The sequence below is a fragment of the Rhodamnia argentea genome, chromosome 11 (genome assembly GCF_020921035.1).
Source record: "Rhodamnia argentea isolate NSW1041297 chromosome 11, ASM2092103v1, whole genome shotgun sequence".
Lineage (NCBI taxonomy): Eukaryota > Viridiplantae > Streptophyta > Magnoliopsida > Myrtales > Myrtaceae > Rhodamnia > Rhodamnia argentea.
The window spans coordinates 14,164,976-14,183,604 of record NC_063160.1 but is presented as its reverse complement, the minus strand read 5'-3'; the positions used below and the strand labels follow the sequence as shown (position 1 = coordinate 14,183,604).

Sequence of the window (18,629 nt, the reverse complement as noted above, 5' to 3'; positions counted from 1 at the left end):
GTACCGGCCCATCAGGTCAATCAGAGAAATGCATCCTTAAAATTGTTAAGGGATGCACGAAAGCTAGCTCGAATATTCTCTGATCGCCAAAAAAAAAAAAAAAGAGGGAACAAGGCCATATGAAGTATTATACTAGCATATTTAATTTCTTAATACAAATAACATGTGAAGAAATTGCTAATACCAAGTCGAAGTTATTATTCCTCTAACAATGTTTCTAACCACATCAAAATATCACATGCCAGTATCACATGGTCACCACTTTATAGAGAATTCGTCAGTTTGAACGAGGAAGATGACTTCCACATGATTTTATACAGAAAAGATAAGTACACTTTAATTAGTTGCTAATTTTTATTACAACAAGATGGTCAAGTTGGCAAACAGAAAACTAAGCTTCTTCTTTTCGATCCATGAAAAAAAAAATTTTGGATCGATTAGTTTTCCATCATCTAAATATTGAAAAATCGAAAAATAATTCCAAAAACAATTCTCCCTCGAATAAATGAATCTTAAATGTAGTATAACAAAGAAGATGTCCCACAATCAAATCAAAACTGGGGATGCTGATTCTCTTATTAATTAAGAGGGGACAGTCAAAGAAAAAGACAAAAAGAAAAATGAAAACGAAAAAGAAAAAGAAAAAGAAAAAAGAAACAGAAGAGACAATTTGGAACACGAAATATGGAATACGACTTCCTTTCGACGATGACCCTGTAGGGTCGACCAGAGTACATTGACGATGCTGAGAATGATACAAGAATGTGTGGCCAAAGACATGAAAACCAGAAATAACACAAACCATTTTATCTTTCTGCACATTTACCGCACAAGATTGACAGAAATTCCTCCAAAGCTCGATAAGCGCAGCATAGAACCATGTTTCTATGCAGTAGAGCTTGCAGCAGACTGTCGTTTGGAAAACTCATCTCTCTATGTTGATTTCCATCAGAAACTCATTCCTTCTCTGTTGATTGACAGTAGTAATGTTGATACTCAATGTTCACCTTTTCTTTCATGTCTTCTAGACCGAACTTTGTCTACTTTCTTTGATGACTTGCTGTTGGAAGGCAACGGAACTCGCTTGGATTTCATCTTGAGTGATCTCACTAATGAAGACAACTCATGTTTCTCTTTCCTTGCGGCCAAGACATCCGATTTCGGAAGCCCACCTTTCCCACTCTCCAGGTCATTAGGTGGTAAGTCTATCTTGGCTGCAATTTTCTTAGCATCGTTCTCCACAGACTCTGGACGATCGCCCTTATGCTGTCTCTGTGCTACCTGCCGTGCATAAGCAGCACTCCTGCAACAAGCAAAACAGAAACTATGAACACCTATAGAAGCTATTAATTAATCAAGCCGCTCATACCAGTTGAAGATCTGTTTTCAACAACTATAACTAGCTAAGACTACATGTAACATAGAGCTACATTATCATCGAGATATCTACGTCAATCATGAATAGTCCCGCATGCATGAATTCATTATCCCCAAGGTACAGCAATAAAACAACAGCCTATTTTAGCAAGATCCAACTTCAAAACAAGCCTATCCTTGCCTTCTACACAACTGAATCCTGTTCTATGTAATCTTTGCTTTATGATGGAGATACCTCTTGAATTGTGGATCGGTGGGGTCCAAAGCAAAGAGTGGGGAAGTGAAAAGAGCAGAAAACCGGGAATCACTATAATCAACGGTTGGTATTTTGTCATCATCTGGCATTTGATCTCCCTTCTTCCCTTTGGTCTTTTTAGCTTTGATTTTATACCCCTTGGGTCCAGTATCAGCTCCATTCTCATCAGCAAGCAACAACTCAAGCTCAGCTCTGCTTGCTTCTCCTTCCCCATCTACATCTTGGTGCTCGTTCTCTGCTTTACTATTCTTCCGACGAGTTCCCTTTTTACTTCTCTTAACTGAAGGCTCTTCCACAAAAAAGTCGTCCTCTTGCTCAACTCTGTCCTCAACAGTGTCACTGCTCTCATCATCTGATGAATCCTTGGCCTTGTTCTTCCGAGCATTCTTCTTCTCACGTTGTTTTCTGAGCTGCGCGTCCCAAACTGTTTCAGATTTCTTATCTTTCTTCTCTAATATGCGTTTGCTTAAATCTTCTAAGCCAGTATTAAAAGTTATTTCCATATCCCTATTCTCGTCCTCCCCATCTCCATCAGAGCCATTACCTCCCTCGAGTAAAGCACGGTACATATCACGTTTCCTCCCCTTCTTATCTGGTTGATCATCCAAAACACCCTCCTCACGATCATAATCATATTCACTCTCATCGGAAGCCAAAAACTCTCTCAGTTCAAGATCAGCTAGCTGTATAAAACAGAAAACATGGAAATGCAAGCATTATATTCACATGCACCAATTATCAATTAGAAGGATACACAAAGGCGTTATAAGTAGATAATGATTACGCATAAACTACGCAGGCAGGAACAATGGATATGGAGTACCAATAAAACTAAAAGCACACCCCCATAAGTGCACAGACAGGCAGATTTTCCTCGAATGGCAAGAGCCACTGTTGCCTCTCTGTACACATAAGATCACTTTTATGCAAATTCGCAATGCCGCTTCAAATTAAACATTCCCAAGATGCATGGATACGCATAAACTGACACAATATGTTCGTGAGTAGACTTATGTTGACATTGAATATACTATAAGCATATCTGTTGGATGCACAGTCAGATTCATACATTAGAAGAGAACATCTCAAAATGATGACCTCCCTGCACTGTCTGTACTGATCTGATGCTTGATGAGAAAAGAAAGCTTCTTCTGTTAAAAACAGATCTATTACATCCTTCAGCTTAGAAGTATAAAAATAAAGAAAAACGGAATGTTATTCCGCGATGTATAACCTAAGTAAGAAGAAAATAGCAGCAGGCAGCGGATCCTGCCTACGCATTCGTCCCTTCACCACCAACTACGAAAAGAGAACATGCCCATTCACAGAAATGCCTATCAAAGGCCAAAATAATATCAAAAGGGAAAAGACCTATTGCATACACAACAAGATACATAACAAGGCATAAATACCTGATCAGCATTGAACTTTCGTTTCAGGGTCTTCACACGATCAGGCTCATCTTCATCCCATGTTAGATGGATTTTACTTTGCTGCAGAGCTCGAGTTTGGAAATCTACAGCCTCATAGTTTACAGGTGCCTGCAGTGAACCATGTTATTTTAAAATTCAAGACATGGCTGTCAGAAGCTATCACCTAACTAGTACCTCTGATTATTGAAAAAGAATGACCATCAGTCAGAATAAGATCGATCAATTTCTTCCTAATTCTGTAGCTTGGTTGATGAAGAGCAATGACTTAATCTGATTCCCATTTAATTGTCAGTGTCTTCAGCCGCCACTATGACTGAGGAACATACCTCTGTTGCAACATCACGAGGTGCGTGCTTAAACTCCATTGAGTCAGGAATGAATCTCAAATCAAGCATATTTGATGATCTTTCAACTTCAAGCCCATCGCAAGCATTGTAAAGGTAATCAGCTGTAGCACTCGAATCACATTCTACTACACCATAATAGTACCTGAATAGACAATAAGCACTCAACATCTGATAAGGGGAAAGGAAAACGAGTAAAATGTAATATCCTGCAATAGAAAACTAGAAACTTTAGTACTCAACAATAGTAAACTGTGGAAGTCTCTACACAAGTTCGCTATAATTTCCCTCCAACAAGTTCAAAAGACAGAGCTCAGTTTATTTGACATCCGCACAAGGAGGAATATCCAGAAAACATGTTAACATGGGAGCAGCCTGAGGCACAATATACATGCCAGGGTTCCTGGTCTCAAAATCACAAAAAGAGACTGCAGGAAACTCTGAAGTAAAGTCACTTGAACATCCAATCACTGCTAACAAAAAAAGGGTCATGCAGACAAACCCTTGGGCTTGAAATGATAAAAAAGACGTCTCTATATACTAAAAGCTAAATATACGAGCTACCAAGAGCGATTCTTCATCTCTTGAGATTGCCTTAGATAGATTCCCATACGGACAATCTTGTTTGTGCATTTGACGTTAAAGCAAACTAAGCTCATTGGAGAAGAATGCAGAAACCAGCAGCAAAGCTGAATGACTGAGCAAGAAATGGTACCAAAGCAATACATGATTAAGAAAAAATATGTACCCCAATGAATAGTGAAGTCCTTTGACTTGAAAGAAAAACTAAATACCCAGTCAGTTTGAGGTGCCCCTCTTATTCCTCTTACTTCAGGTACCATTTATAGTGAATATTCATGCATTACGCTTCCAGGATGACAAAGCCAGGAAGAAACAAAAAAACCGTGGAATATATCTCTTTCATAGGCATCAGCACAGACTTGTTGGCCCTGATATACAGTGGCACACTACTGGATATTCCAATATCAACTATGCTGATTTCTTTACTTTAGGTACAACCTACCATGTTGACTTCTTGACAGTCATTCCAATGAATAGGACAAATAGAAATTTCAGCGCATAGGCCATTAAGGACTGCCAAATCCTCATAATCAGCTTTTACTGACAAAAAAAAAATCCTCAGAGTCAGCATACTCGAGTCTAAAAGGAAAGGCTGTTGCACTAATTCATCAAGCAACAAGTGGAACAATGTTCTGCATCCAAGAAAACCCTTTTTCCTTCTGTTTTTAGAGAAACCCGCTTGACTATTCAAATATTATCTCCTATGAATATGGACGATTGTCCTTTGCAACACATGCTACCTAAAAGTTGTGGGCAACCAAAAGAACAAGAGAGACAGCATGAATAAGCTCAATGTCAATGCAAGAAACAGAGAATTGATAAGCAAGAAACGCAAAGTGTGATAAAATTATCACCTCAGTCTACTTTTCTCATATGCACGCAGTTTCTCGTCATTAATCTCACCATCGTCCTCATCCTCATTCCTATTGTCATCATCGTCAAAGAGCCCAACAGGGCCATGAATTTCTTCGTCTTTCATACGCTGGATCCCAAATTCAGATGGGTAGACAGCCACAGACAAAATTTGACCACCTTTGGGAAGGAAAGAGCTTAGAAGGACAAACAAGTCGACAGCCTGCAGTGGAGAAAAATGACACAATCTAAAGGCAAACCAGGACATTGCAAAGCCATGTAAATGACCGTTAGTAAAACTAGCCAAAGGAATCCAACCATTTAAGGACAACTATGACCAAACCGTCAATTGTCAGGCCACTGCTCTCGCTATCAAACCAATCTAAAGGCTTTATTTATTTCCATATGTAGGAAATTCAACTTGTATAAGCCACAATATTTAATCGTTACAGATGTAAGCTGCTTCCCTTTTTAACAGGGATAGTTCTCATTCAAAAGGGTCAAAAATGTGTGAAACAGTCATTCCATTACAGAGGTAACCTTCTATTTTCTTTTAACAAAGATAGTTCTCATTTGTGAATCAAACACTTCAATAGGGTAAAAACGTCTAGAACAATCATTTCATTACAGATGTAAACTACCCTTTATGTACAAAGATAGTTCTCATTCGTGAACCAAATGCTTCAACACGGTAAAAAATGTCTGAAATGGTCATTTGACATTTAAAATAGAAAAGTACCATCAGGCGTCGGTGAATGGAGAATACCAAACTCAAATACAGTACCTTGACATGTCTCCAGTCCATATTAAGAACAGCAAGCCTACGAGTTTCCTTGTCAATAGTTGGTATGTTTTCCTCCTGTTCCGCAGAATGATTGCAGTTAGATGTGAAAAGGTAATCCACAGAGAAACCAAAAACAAATAAGGACAGCACAGAAAAAGGAATAAGTTTTGCACGCTATTATCTGTCATATTACTGGGATCCCCAATAAACTAATTGTTCATGCCTCTCCCTTGGCAGTAAATCAACTATTTTACATAGAAGTGACAACAAAAAGCGTTTCTTTTGTGCTCATAAGTAAGTAGTGAGAGATTTTGTAAAGGACCATTCCCTTTCCTTCCATTGTCTGTTTGAGTAGATTATACAATAAAAATGTCAATCAATATCAATCTCATTCATAGTGTATAAAACATCAAAAAGCGTTAGGAAAAGAAAATCGAAAAGGCATACAATATGTACAACCAGCACCATCAGATAGTCTTCTCTTCTTGAGACAGCACTGCATCCTAACTTTTCTCATGTATTCACTAGACAAACTAGCCGCATCAGTTAACTGTTTATTCAAGAAACTGGATTTCCGGAAGTCGCAATCTTGGAGTTGCAAATTCCATCGTGAGCAGCATTTCCTTGTCACTGCAACCTATTGAGTATCGGCACCATCAACATCTTTATCCCAATGACATCAAAGTGCTTATTTTTTGCGTAGAGGGAGAACACCAGAACACGTGTACAAGAACGAAGCTACTCAAAATTCAGCCAGCAAGGAAGAACACAACGTTACCTGCACTTCAACGCCTTCTTCCTCATAAACATCCTCATCTCCTCCTTCATCAGTATCAGTAGTGGACTCCGACTCACCACCACCCTCCAGCTCAACCTCCGATCCCGATTCCAATTCATCCGCCGACTCTTCACTCAACTCAGCTCTCTTCGCCACACTCTCTCTCTGCTCCTCCACCTCCTCCTCTTCCTCCTCTTCATCAGCCTCCTCTTCTCTGCCCCCGTCTTCCTCGATCCGATAGTAATGGCGAAGCGAGTTCCGGGAGCTCTGCTTCTTAGGCCTGCCCCTCTTATCCAACGGAGCGGCGGACGAGGAGAAGCTCTTGTCGGAGAACATGCGGTTGAACCGCGAGTCGATGGCGACCTTGGCTTTGTGCTTCGGGACTCTCTGGAACCGCGGGTCCGAGTGTACGGAGGCGAACCTCGAGTCGGTGATGATCTTGGCGCCGCCGACAGAGCAGCCGCCGGCGGATTCATGGTCGTCGACCTTCGACTCGAGATTGGAAGGTTCGGTTTTTCGCTTGTTGTGCTTGTCCTTCCTTTTGGAGCCCATTTCCTCTTGGAGAGGAGGCTTGCGGAGAGGACGGCGGAGGCTGAATTAGGGTTTATGAGCGGAGGGCGAGGATTTACGAAAGAGACGACCGAGACATTCTCGTCGGGCCGAAGTGCGTCCCCCGCCTGCGACGGTTCAACCCGAAAGGAGGAAAGAGTAAAATTGCTGCGCGAGAGGGTCCTTATTGGTTATTGCAAATTGCAATTTCCAAGAAGTATTAATTTTTGCACGGCAGCATTTCCATCCCATTTTAACTAACACACTCATTTTTTTTTTCAATTAACTTATCGAAATACCAATCTCCCTCAAATTTATTAAGTTATTTTATCATGCTAACAAACAAACTGTCAATATTTTTAATCATCTCTCTCGTAAATTTCATCATATGGATGGTAAATTTCATCATATGGATGGCCGATTATATTCAACAAAAATTAGGTTGTTATATCTAATTTATGTTATCATACTTTTAGAAACAAAAGTTACATAAAAAATTATAAATATCTATGACAGCCATGACGGCCTATAAACACCAGAATAATTAGTTATTATTCAACAATCGATTTGATCAAAAATTTATTTCGTAGTAACAAATTGAAATTTAATTTATTTAATTCTAGCCCATATTGACCTTGTGAGTGTTCTTCCGAAAGAAGGTTGTAGGTTTCTAAAATCAAATATCGCTTATTTTATGCTTCTTTTTTCGCATTTTAATTTGAATTGCAAAATAGGAGTTGAAAATATTATTACACTTTCAAATTCACAACAAATTATTTCGGAAGAAAATTTTGAGCATATTTTAAACTTTTGATTTATTTACTCTGACATTGAATCGACAGTCATATGGGTTACTTTCTTCGAGGCAAGAGTAGAACATCAAGAAGATCCCTCTCTCCTTTTTCTTCACTTCTTGCGCTTACCTATTGTTACTATTTACGTATGTCTAAACATAAAAGTGTTGACCATTAGATCATGCTTCTAACGAATTAACCTTTTTTCAGATTTTGATCAAATTCACTTTTCCACTTTTAATTAAGATAGGCAGGATAATTAAATTGAATTTTTTAACTTTGAAATATAGTCATAAACAATTTGATGAAAAAATTTGAAAAAATAGGTAATTGAGTGTTCCTAACTCATCATAAATAGAAATTTATAATCCTTTGTGTAGCTTTTATGATTAGAAATATGAGGTCATAAATTAAAATGAATAACATTCTCTAGACAAAGGTAGTTTTGTTGGTTAGCCTAGCAAAAAAATAAAGAAAAAATGAAGAGAGAGAGTATATTAGTCACTTTAATTGAAAAGAATGAGTGCCCTAATCAAAATAATCAAAATAGAAGTAGATATAGCGCCGCCCAAGGTGTTCCGCTTTAAATTATTTTTCATATTTTGTCTGGTCTACCTGTGTACCGAGTTTCCTTTACCAACAATACAATGAAAGATATTAGATTGATATGCCGTCATCTACACGTTTAATTTTTCTACAAGATCATATATGCCTAGTGCAGTGATAAATCATAGGAAAACACGGCATCATATGCTGTCTGAGAAGCAAGTTCGATGAGAAAATCCTGGAGCCGTTGTCCTCTTGACAGAGCATTACAAGCTAAAGAAGCACAACAACCCTGCAAAGTTAAGTACCAAGAGATCCGCCTAGCAGAGAAAATACAGCATTAATTCCATGTTTTGGTCTTCAACCTCAGCGCCGCCATGAATACACATGTCCTTGCAGATGAAAAGTCAAATTCCCGTCAATACTTACAGGAGATCACACTGAAGAAGCCGCTTGTGCTGTTTTTGGGTCTGTTGGGAGCTTCACACCGACTATCAAGAGTCGCTTAGGCTGCGTATGGTAACGTTCCGGAAAAAGTATTTATGTTCCTAAAGTGTTCTCAGAACACTTTGGGAACAGAAATGCGTATGGTAAAAAAATGTTCCCAAAGTGTTCCGGGAAAATTTTTGAAAAACAGAAACACTTTTGGAGCAAAAACAAAAAACAAAAAACAAGAAAAACTTATTTACGTGCTCCGGGAACACTTTTGAGAAACACATTTGGAACATTTTTTAGAAACAATTGGGAACAATTTTGTTTTTGAACATACTTTTTTCTCTTTTGTTCTTGCACGATGTTGACACTTGATTTTTAATCATTTTATTTTAAAAAATTAATTAAAAATACCAAAACAATTCATAAAATTATAAAATCAACCTTGGAAGCTTTGGCAATCAACTTTGAACAAAAAATATTTTTCGTAATTTTTGATATTTTGCAGATTTATTTTAATTATAAAAAGAGCCGAAAATACGGAAAAATAGTATTCGTGGTCAGAAAAATGAGCAAAAATAGTCCATATTCTTATTTTAATTCCCTTTTCATTTTGGTCTCTTAAATTTAAAAAAATTCAGTTTGGGACCACATGCCTCTGCATTGAACATAATCCTAAATTGACTAAAAAATTTCATTTTAAATCATTTTAGCCAAAATTTTTACTTTTAGAGTGATGACATGAGATTTTGATACCTTGCATCTCATTTCAGTCCTCATGTTTGGAAAAATTGCATAATTGGACTAAAAGGATCTAAATGCACAAATATTTTTCATTTTAGTCCCCGATTTCACTCAAAGTGTAATTAATATTTTTCTAGGGTCCTCATTTAAAGGTAATCATATTTTTAACTACTTGGAAACATTTACGTATAACTCATAATTGTGATTTTTCCTATCTATAGAAAACATATTTGATGTTCTCGTTGTCTAATTCCAATTCGTCTTCTCGTTCAGTTTTTTTTTTTTTTATAGTTGATCCGTCTATATCATCATTTGATAAATCATGCATAAATTACTTATACATATATTGGTCCAATTTGATTTAGTAAATTGAACAAATGTGATTTAATTTGATTTAGTAAGTTAAAAAGATAAAGACATTTTAATTTTAATATATATAGTCCCCTTATTTAAATGAAAAAAATTAGGAATAATTTTTTTGTAGTTATCAAACATGTTTCTTTTCTTCTTCTTCTTTGTTCCGGAACATAAACTTTATACAGTTACCAAACGTGTTTCTGTTCTTTTTTTGTTCCGGGAACAGATTTTTTTTTGCAGTTACCAAACGCGTTTTTGTTCCCAAAAATCGTTGCTGGGAACAGAAATAGAAAAAAATGTTTCTATTCTAAAAGTTGTTCCGGGAACAAAAAAGTTACCATACGCAACCTTATTCACCATTAGAATGATTCACCATCAGAACAAGATGATGCTCCGGAATCCGAACTGGCTAAAGGAACTTCTCTCACATTTAACGATAAAGATCTTGAAGTTCATGCCAGCACTTTCTGCAGCATCTGATGTCAAAGGACGCTCTCTCCAATTACAGTATCGAATGGAGATCTGAACCACAACGAAAACAAAACAGTCAAACGGTTTTATGAATAAGCCCTAATCGAGTCTGAACAAATAGAAATGTCTGCGGTAGATATAATATGAAGCCAAGGTCTAGACCATTACAAACCAAGAGCCGGAACAAACTTGGGTTGGCTTACATTACGAGAACAGAAACTCACTGCAAATGAGCCTCAAAACTTATGGCAGAGGAGGAATGAAGAATATATATCTCAGACAATACAAGACGAAATGATGCTTAAGGGACCTAACTTCAGGAAAAAGGCTTATAAAAATCAGGCAAAATTGAACCAAGTCTCCTCCTAAACGTTTGGACCAATATGCCATCAAGTCTTAAACATTTGAAAAAGTGCAATTGAATCCGTTTGGTGATCACTCAGCCAATTCTGCTGACATGGCACGCCAGTAACTGATGCAGCATTAAATCTCTCCAACATGATTGCACATTGGGCCAATTTGACAACTGCTTGGGACTTTCTCAATCCCTTTTTACTGCTGGACATATTTTCTCAAAAGCTGTATATCAAATCTCTCATCTTATATACCACATCAAGCTCCATATCTTCGCACTTATGCTTTTCGTCCATCGGAGAGAAAGAAGACATCAACGAAAAGACTCGACATGCAATATGATCATGCTCCAATCATAAGCCCACTGCTGTTCTTTGCTAGAATCTAACGGCTTACAAGCATTTTATGGGGAAAATAATGAGCAGCACTTTCTTGCCAAGAGAAGTCGATGATACCTAGAGACCAAAAGCTCCAACCATGATTATGTTGGAGGAGAGGATGGAAGCCAGAGCAGCAATGTGTAGATACATCCGGAAACATATGAGATGCTGTCAGGAAACTCATTCTGCTCATTCTCCAGTCTCTTCCAAGAATCATGCTTAGTTGATAACACCGGTTGCCTATGCCTTATCCATATTCAAGGCTATCTCCGCCAACTGGATGCTGCCACTAATTTTAGATGCTTTGCTGGATGGCATGATTGAAAAGCCATCAAGCAGTTTTCTGCACTTCAACCCCCATTTTACCATCAAGAACTCGATGAGATGATGCCCGCTGAAGACCATGGAAACATAAACATTACTTTCCTTCTTTTTCCTTTTTCTTTTGGGTAGACAGAACTGGATAACGGAGCATGATTAAAGGGATCGGTACCTTCGATTATGATAAGTAGTAATGAAGACTGACCCTGGAGAATTTTGGAGAAGGAACGAAACCGTAGCAAAGAGATCGTCGAAAGCTTGGGAAAGAATAATACGCATGGACAAAAGCAGAAAAGCAGATAACAGGAGTGTCAAATTTGTAACTCCTAGTCTATTCCATTAAAAAAGCAAATAAGATGGTATCAAATGATCAATGTACCAGTACCTACCACTTGTCTCATACAAAACATCTGCTCCGAGTATAAACTGAGGGTATAAACTGAAGATGGGTTCATCCCAAACTCCCCAACTGAGCCCCATCACCTGCAGAAGATATGAAATTACATAAAAGTAACTGAGACGGGATGAAGAGGTAAATTGTTGCAGGATTCAAACTTTATACTAACAAGGTGTGCACCAAGAAGGCTACTCGTAATCACCACTAAACGTTCAAAGCCAACAATAAATTAACTCCTAGTTTCTTCCTCAACAGCAGTATAGAATAGCAGGAACTTACTTTACAACTTAAGTTGTTCAGTTGAGATACTTTTTTCATGTTGTCCAGCACCTGAAAGTTTTAAAGAAGAGGACAACAGATGATAACCCACTTAACTCTTATTTAAGACCAACAGTAAGTTAGATGTGTACAGCAAGTCAACCATCTGCAATGTTTGAAAAACAGATAAGATAAAACTCCACTTCAATTAGGACATACCTATAACAGGTAAGAATCCTAGTCCCAACTTATGCCTCACAGAATAACATTTTCATGAACATCTTGTCCTGTGTTTGGCAACAAAGCTAGCAAATTTTACCATTCCTTTTATATATCAGCATTTCGAAGGTACTGAATTTGTTAGTTAATGAAGCTACCAATTCACATTATCTAATATTTTTGGCTTTTACATATCACCAAAACTTTAGTTATATTGCTCCATGTGTGTGCCACCATCCTTTAGAATAATGCTCCTGTGTGTACGCAAGTGCGTGCATGCGAGCGGGTGTTAGTACATGCATGGGCGAGAGCAAAGGGGGAATCAAAACAATCATATGTAGCCAAATCCGAGAAGCACGCGATGTACAAAATCAACCGCACTACTATAAATTTGTAGGTCCATCTATCATCTGGTAGCAGTCCACGTATGTAAGTGAGAGTTTCACCTCAACAGCTCTCACTCAAATCTTCGAAATGATTGGGTGCTTTACCTTCATTGAGAATCTCACCCCTGTTCCACCCATTCACAACTACTTGCTTCGATCCTATCCCAAAGAGAAGAGTAGCTAGAACCAGCGTAGTTATGTTACCATCTTCCCATTATTTTCTGATTGTCCTCGCAGGAGGAGGTTCTTCTTCGTTAAAAACATCTGTGGATACAGTCATAATTTGACCTTTTCTAGACACGCGATTGCTTTGGTCTAGTATTACATAATACAGCCCTTGAACTTCACCACGGAGAAATGAAAATCAACCACAAAATGAACACATAGAACAACAAAAACAGTAGCTACTCATGCATGTTACCTCCAATCTGATGGCATCATCTGTAAGCGTAACATCGCAACCCAATCTCGCAGCAACCAACCCAGGCAGAGAAGTTCCAGCACCAAGCTAAAAAACAGGAATCGCAGAGACAAGACAACATGCACAGAGTAATTAATCCGCACCCCACGTTACCTTATCGAGATTAATCGAGCTGCTTCAACTCAAACACAGGCCAGTGCTTCGACAGGGAAGAAAAACTACAAAAACAAAAGATGAACTATGGAGAGGCGTACCTCGACAACGTTGGCTCCAACGAATCGCGATCTCTGTTGCCAGACGTACTCGGCGAGAACGACACTGCACGGCCATACGAATAGTCCGTAGTCTTCTTTCATGTTCTAATACAATCAGCAAAGAAGAAGAAGAAGAAGAACATGACTGACAGGCCTGAGCGTGTTTATTCCCCATACAGTTCTCTGTTGAACAGGTAAAAAGAGTGGAGGAACCTCGATAATCGAGATGGAGAAGGCCGGTTCGTCAGGTCCGTCGCCGAAGAAATGCCGAGACACAGTCTTCATGGACGTGGTTTTGTCCACCGATTCGCCATCGTCGTCGCCGTCGCCGTCGCCGTCCGCCATGTCGATTCGGCGAGTCTGAAGATTCTCTTTAGACCAGCAAAGAATGAGTAGAAGCGTTTGTGAGTGAACCCATGAAGCGCGTAGTATGTACAGCAATGTGCCTGCTGGGAAGATTGGGCTTGATTCCACCGGTTTAATCCGACCCGGACCTTTGACCCAAAAACCGACCCGGACCCTACCAACAAAGAGAGCACACCGAAGCAATTTCAGAATACGTTTTCCAATGAAAGAGACACTTCATTTTTTGCCATTCTCTTATTTTCTACACAAATGTGTTTGATAAGTGGAAATTATGTTTGTGGCTAATGCCTAATCTTATATATCACTGGAAAACTGAAATTGATATTATATTTTGAACTTTTCAAAATGAAATTAGAAATGTGAAAAAATATAATTAGCAAATATTTTTTTATAAGTTTCCATTTCTCTCGCTTTTTCATGTTATAGTATAGTTACATATATTTTTTCTCTCCATAATCACATCACTTTCATTGTAGAATTCTACTAGTAAATGATGTCAATCATTGTGCCAAACAAAGGTAAATTTATCATCGCAAATTAAATGCATAATGTAAGGTCAAATGGCATCCCTCAACTTCGGAATTTCCTTCCGATATTTTTTTAAATTACTTTGAGATATAATACTGCAATTGATTGAATTTGACATTTGATTTGATGAAGTTAGCCTAGAAAACATGTATTGCAAAGAACAATAATAAATGTTCAAGGGACGGTGAATATGTGGATTGATTTGACATAGTTCGAAATTATAAAGTTAGCCATTTTCATTATAAACAGATGAAATAATGAGAAAGAAATTTTAGAATATTTTAGGGCTTCATTTATTTCTAACTTAAAAGAAATCACTTTTTTCTTTACGTCCTATAAATGATTTCATAGGAAAATTAAATAACTCGACGTACTAATATTTAGATATATTGAAATGCTTTGATTAAGGATTCTGTATTTTTTAAGCAACTGAAATGTGAAAATAATACAATCTTTAATGTATTAATTTGTCTTGTGATAGATATTTTCACTAAAATAGAAGCAAAGGGATTTAAAAACTTGAAAAATTCTGAATCCATCATTGCTACTTTTTTTCTCTTTTGCCGCTTGCCCCACTTTCACTATCGGATAAGGGACCAGCTTAATCTACGCCCGGCTTGTCTACGTGTGGCACGTGTACGACCAAGAGACGACCAGCCCTCATCAGATAGCGATCAACGGTCCACGGTGCGAAGCCCAGTGGGCCACACCTAGACCGAGCCCATACAATCACCATCGCTTCACCTTTTTGGGGCCCAGTGGTTCCCGGGTTCGCTGTTCATTTCTCGTTCTCTCTCTGTTTCTCTTGAACTCTCTCGAGACAAACACCTCGTCATCGAAGCTCGCTCTCTCGAAGCTCAGCTCGCTCAGCTCAATCTCACCCTCAATCGGTCGCGCCGCCGCCTTCCCATGGCCCTCGCCAACCACTTCCTCGCAGCTCCCGCCGAAACCTCATTCTTCCCCAGGTTTTCACTGCCCACTCCGTCTCCTTCTTGTTCCGATGCGGATTCTCCGTCGTCTGCTCGCATTTCGCCCACTCGCTCGTCTTCGATGAATCGGAGGATTTCTCTGTGCAGAAGCTCCAGACTGCGCAGAGATAAAGAAATAGGTAATCGCAGGGTTCTCCTTGAGTAGTCCTGCCTTCCATCTGTTTGTTATTATTATTGTTACTATTTGTTCCCTCGGCCTCGGCAATAATTTCCTCGAGTCCTTCGAATCATGAGTTGATGATGCGGTGACCTTGCGTCCTGAAAGACGTAAGATGATGGGTTGGGGGTGTTTTGTGAACTACCTGCCTGAGTTATTTGTTTTTGGCATTCGTAGATGAGAAATAATGCACCAGCAACACAGAGTCAGTGTCGAAGACTTCTCTTTAATTCGCTTGTAGGATTTAACGGTGTATCGCTTGGGTTATCTGAGGTGACACTGAAGTTTCGTTGAATTCATGCGGTTTTCTCCACGGCAGCTACTCTTCTTTTTTTTCCTCACAATTGAGATGAATGAGTTCAATTACTTCTTGTGTATGTATAATGTAACATGATATATTGAGGCCATTATATCTCCTGTAGATGAATATCGCATTCGTCATGATTAGCAAAATGAAAATTAGTATTGACCCATACGATAGTTATACATGGTTAGTGATCCAAATAAATGATTGGAATAGTACTGCATCTGAAATTGTGGAACCAGATAAATCTCCCATTTATAAACCGCTTAGTTGACTAGAGGAGTGTTGCATTCAGGCCCATTTGCACGAGCCATAACATGCTGTGATATGAATCTAGTTAGGTGTGATATATTACGTTGCAAACAAGTTCTCATTGCTTTTTTGCATTTCACGCGTTGTTTAGGTTGCTTCAATGCATTGACTGATGAGTGTGAAGTAACCTGGTTTGCATTTTGCATTGATATCAGTTAAGGCCGCGCCTCAGGAATCTGAAGTTAGTACGGCTGCAGAAGCCTTCAACAATTTCAAGCACCTACTTCTGCCAATAACAGATCGAAATCCTTACCTTTCTGAAGGATCTAGACAGGTGACCACACTTCAAGGCACCTACTTATTGCAACTGCACTTAGACAACTATATTATATGGGTGTTTACCTGTTGAGCATCAATCCAGATAAGTATTGCTCCTGTCGAAGCCATGTTATTTATCAAGTTGGTAAATTTTCTTGCTACTGGACTACATGATTGATTATGCATGACCAAATTTCTCCATGGGAATCAAAGTTAATGTATCCTGTATCCTGGACCTGCTCGTGGTGTCTTGTTTCGTGTTTTCTGAAATTTCTATGATGCGTCAAGCATTAATGTATCTTCGGTGGCATTTTGTTGACTCCTTTTTAACTGTCCTTATGACTTGCAGTCACTGTGCACCACATTCCAATTCATGTGAATATGCACTTTTGCTCTGAATTGACAGGCTGTAGCAACTACTGCAGCTTTGGCAAAGAAGTATGGAGCTGATATCACTGTTGTTGGTACGGGGACTTGCTCTTTATTCTTCTTTTAGCACCGTACCAATGGGTTTTGGTTCTACAATTCGAGCTTCTAATGCAAGGTTGAAGAAATTTAGACCTTATTGTGCAGTTATTGACGAAAAGCAGAAGGAAACACTGCCAGAGCATGAGACCCAACTATCTAGCATCCGTTGGCATCTGTCGGAAGGTGTGCATCTGCATCATCCTACTTCCTGGATATTAGTCATTTGACGCTATTAAATCATCTTGGAAAGATATATAAAAATAGGACATGTAGCGTGTTAGGCCTTCTTTAGGTTTTGAACGAACGTAGAAGGAATTGAAGATGCAATAAGGTTTATTTGAGGTTTTTACGATACAAAATTTGTGCTTGTTTGTGAACTTAGATCAGTACATCACCTGGATATAAGACTAGGAGATTTAAGAAATTTTTTGTCAACTTGGTACCATGAAATTGAGCAAAGCTTAAGAAGATGAGAGGAGAATTGAAGGTAACGAATGGTCAAGCTTGGAATGACGAATTGAGTTTTTCTGTCTGTCGCTCGTTTAGAAGACCAAGTGAGGGGCTAGAAGTTCATGGACACTTTAATTTTCGATCGCAGCTGAAGAAAGTTTTAATATCTTTGGAATTCTGGAAGTGGTGATCTTTATGAAATTCCACATCCACTAATTAAAAATTTATTGTTATCAGTTTGTTGATGATTGTTCCTCATCATCCACAACCTTTTTTACAGGTGGATTCCAAGAATATAAGTTGTTAGAACGTCTTGGAGAAGGGAACAAACCAACGGCTATTATTGGCGAGGTCGCTGATGATCTAAATTTGGATTTGGTCATTCTCAGTATGGAAGCTATCCATTCTAAGCACGTGGATGCAAACTTGTTAGCAGAGTTTATTCCATGTCCCGTCATTCTTTTACCATTGTAAATTTGTCACTTTGCAAAGAACAGCAAGATAGTGTAACTTTATCCTCAAGCGACACTTTTGACCAGATGAGGGGTTTCTCCATTGATTTTGCTTCTACTCTTTATATTGTCACAGGTTTATTGTCTTTCCTCCACTGTCAGCCCTTTTGACTGAGTTTTCCTGAGGACATAGCTAATTGTTCTGAGGTCAGAATTGGTGAATTGCACCATTTTTCCCAGGGTGGACTGGCATTTTAGGTTGAGCTGGGAATTTCGGGTTGCAAGGTACTAGTTTGTTTGGACCGTCTGGTTGGGGGCAACGAAAATGTTTTCGATTGCTTCCATTGCCTTGGAGTTCCCGGTATGTGAACGATGGTTTTGTTAAGGCTGGATAGTGATTATTAATAGGCTAACAGAAATCGGGGACGGTAGTGGAGTCCGGGGCCGCCCGTCTCTCTTAGCAGGGCGAACAAGATCCTGGCTCTACTATGAGTTGGTCCCTGGTATTGAGATGGGGCGTTGCATTTCTGGAAGATGTAACGTGGAAATGCAGCTGGAAGAATTCACACTCACCGGCTTTCTCAATCACATCTACCGACAATAACAGGACCTAAGAAAAGGGTGAAGTAAAGAGATCGGAAGTACCCAAGACGGTTTGTGGCGCTCCCGAAGTCGCACATCCTAGCTGCCCGCAGCCAACTTCCATGTTGATGATCTCTGAAACCAGCTCTGTCGGCCACTGACACTCTCCTTTTATTACAGGCCTGTTGCTCATAAATTCATGTTGACTTCGTGAGTTTTTCTAGTCAAAGCATTCGATTGAAGCTCTAGAACCGTATGAGAAGTGGGCTCTGCATTTTCTATGTTGAACGTCTTGATTTTTGGACTTACAGATTCCAAGACTTGTTTTTTGTTTCACTGCCCAGAATTTGGACTTCAGACTTGAGGGCGTGGATTCCACGTCAACGACTTGACCTTTTACTATTAGAAATCCGTCAAAGAAAGTTAACGATGCTAGTCAAAATTAACCTATGTATCATCGGCCACTAGTTATAA

At 38.9% G+C, this 18,629-nt stretch overlaps 3 protein-coding genes and 1 long non-coding RNA gene across 4 annotated transcripts; 1 reads left to right on the top strand and 3 right to left on the bottom strand.

Annotated features, from left to right (window-relative positions):
• Positions 1-483: 483 nt before the first annotated feature.
• On the bottom strand, positions 484-7,122 carry LOC115736496 (ESF1 homolog). The gene is made up of 7 exons (XM_030668224.2): positions 6,407-7,122; positions 5,629-5,703; positions 4,847-5,067; positions 3,393-3,555; positions 3,046-3,174; positions 1,613-2,316; positions 484-1,303 (listed from the first exon to the last, which is right to left on the bottom strand). Exons 1-7 carry the CDS (start codon positions 6,956-6,958, stop codon positions 997-999), a joined length of 2,151 nt encoding a protein of 716 aa, XP_030524084.2. The 5' UTR covers positions 6,959-7,122; the 3' UTR covers positions 484-996.
• Positions 7,123-8,396: 1,274 nt separating this feature from the next.
• Positions 8,397-10,353, bottom strand: LOC125312874. Its single transcript, XR_007196936.1, has 2 exons — positions 10,177-10,353; positions 8,397-8,799 (listed from the first exon to the last, which is right to left on the bottom strand). It is a non-coding gene; the product is annotated as an uncharacterized LOC125312874 (long non-coding RNA).
• A 61-nt stretch (positions 10,354-10,414) lies between these two features.
• LOC115736498 (probable methyltransferase-like protein 23) lies at positions 10,415-13,701 on the bottom strand. The gene is made up of 7 exons (XM_030668226.2): positions 13,503-13,701; positions 13,290-13,394; positions 13,036-13,122; positions 12,031-12,081; positions 11,744-11,837; positions 11,527-11,611; positions 10,415-11,427 (listed from the first exon to the last, which is right to left on the bottom strand). The coding sequence occupies exons 1-7, from the start codon at positions 13,632-13,634 to the stop codon at positions 11,274-11,276; spliced, it is 708 nt and encodes a 235-aa protein (XP_030524086.1). The 5' UTR covers positions 13,635-13,701; the 3' UTR covers positions 10,415-11,273.
• A 1,245-nt stretch (positions 13,702-14,946) lies between these two features.
• On the top strand, positions 14,947-17,698 carry LOC115736437. The gene is made up of 5 exons (XM_030668157.2): positions 14,947-15,291; positions 16,101-16,219; positions 16,610-16,667; positions 16,777-16,854; positions 17,402-17,698. The coding sequence occupies exons 1-5, from the start codon at positions 15,093-15,095 to the stop codon at positions 17,593-17,595; spliced, it is 648 nt and encodes a 215-aa protein (XP_030524017.1). The 5' UTR covers positions 14,947-15,092; the 3' UTR covers positions 17,596-17,698.
• Positions 17,699-18,629: the final 931 nt, after the last annotated feature.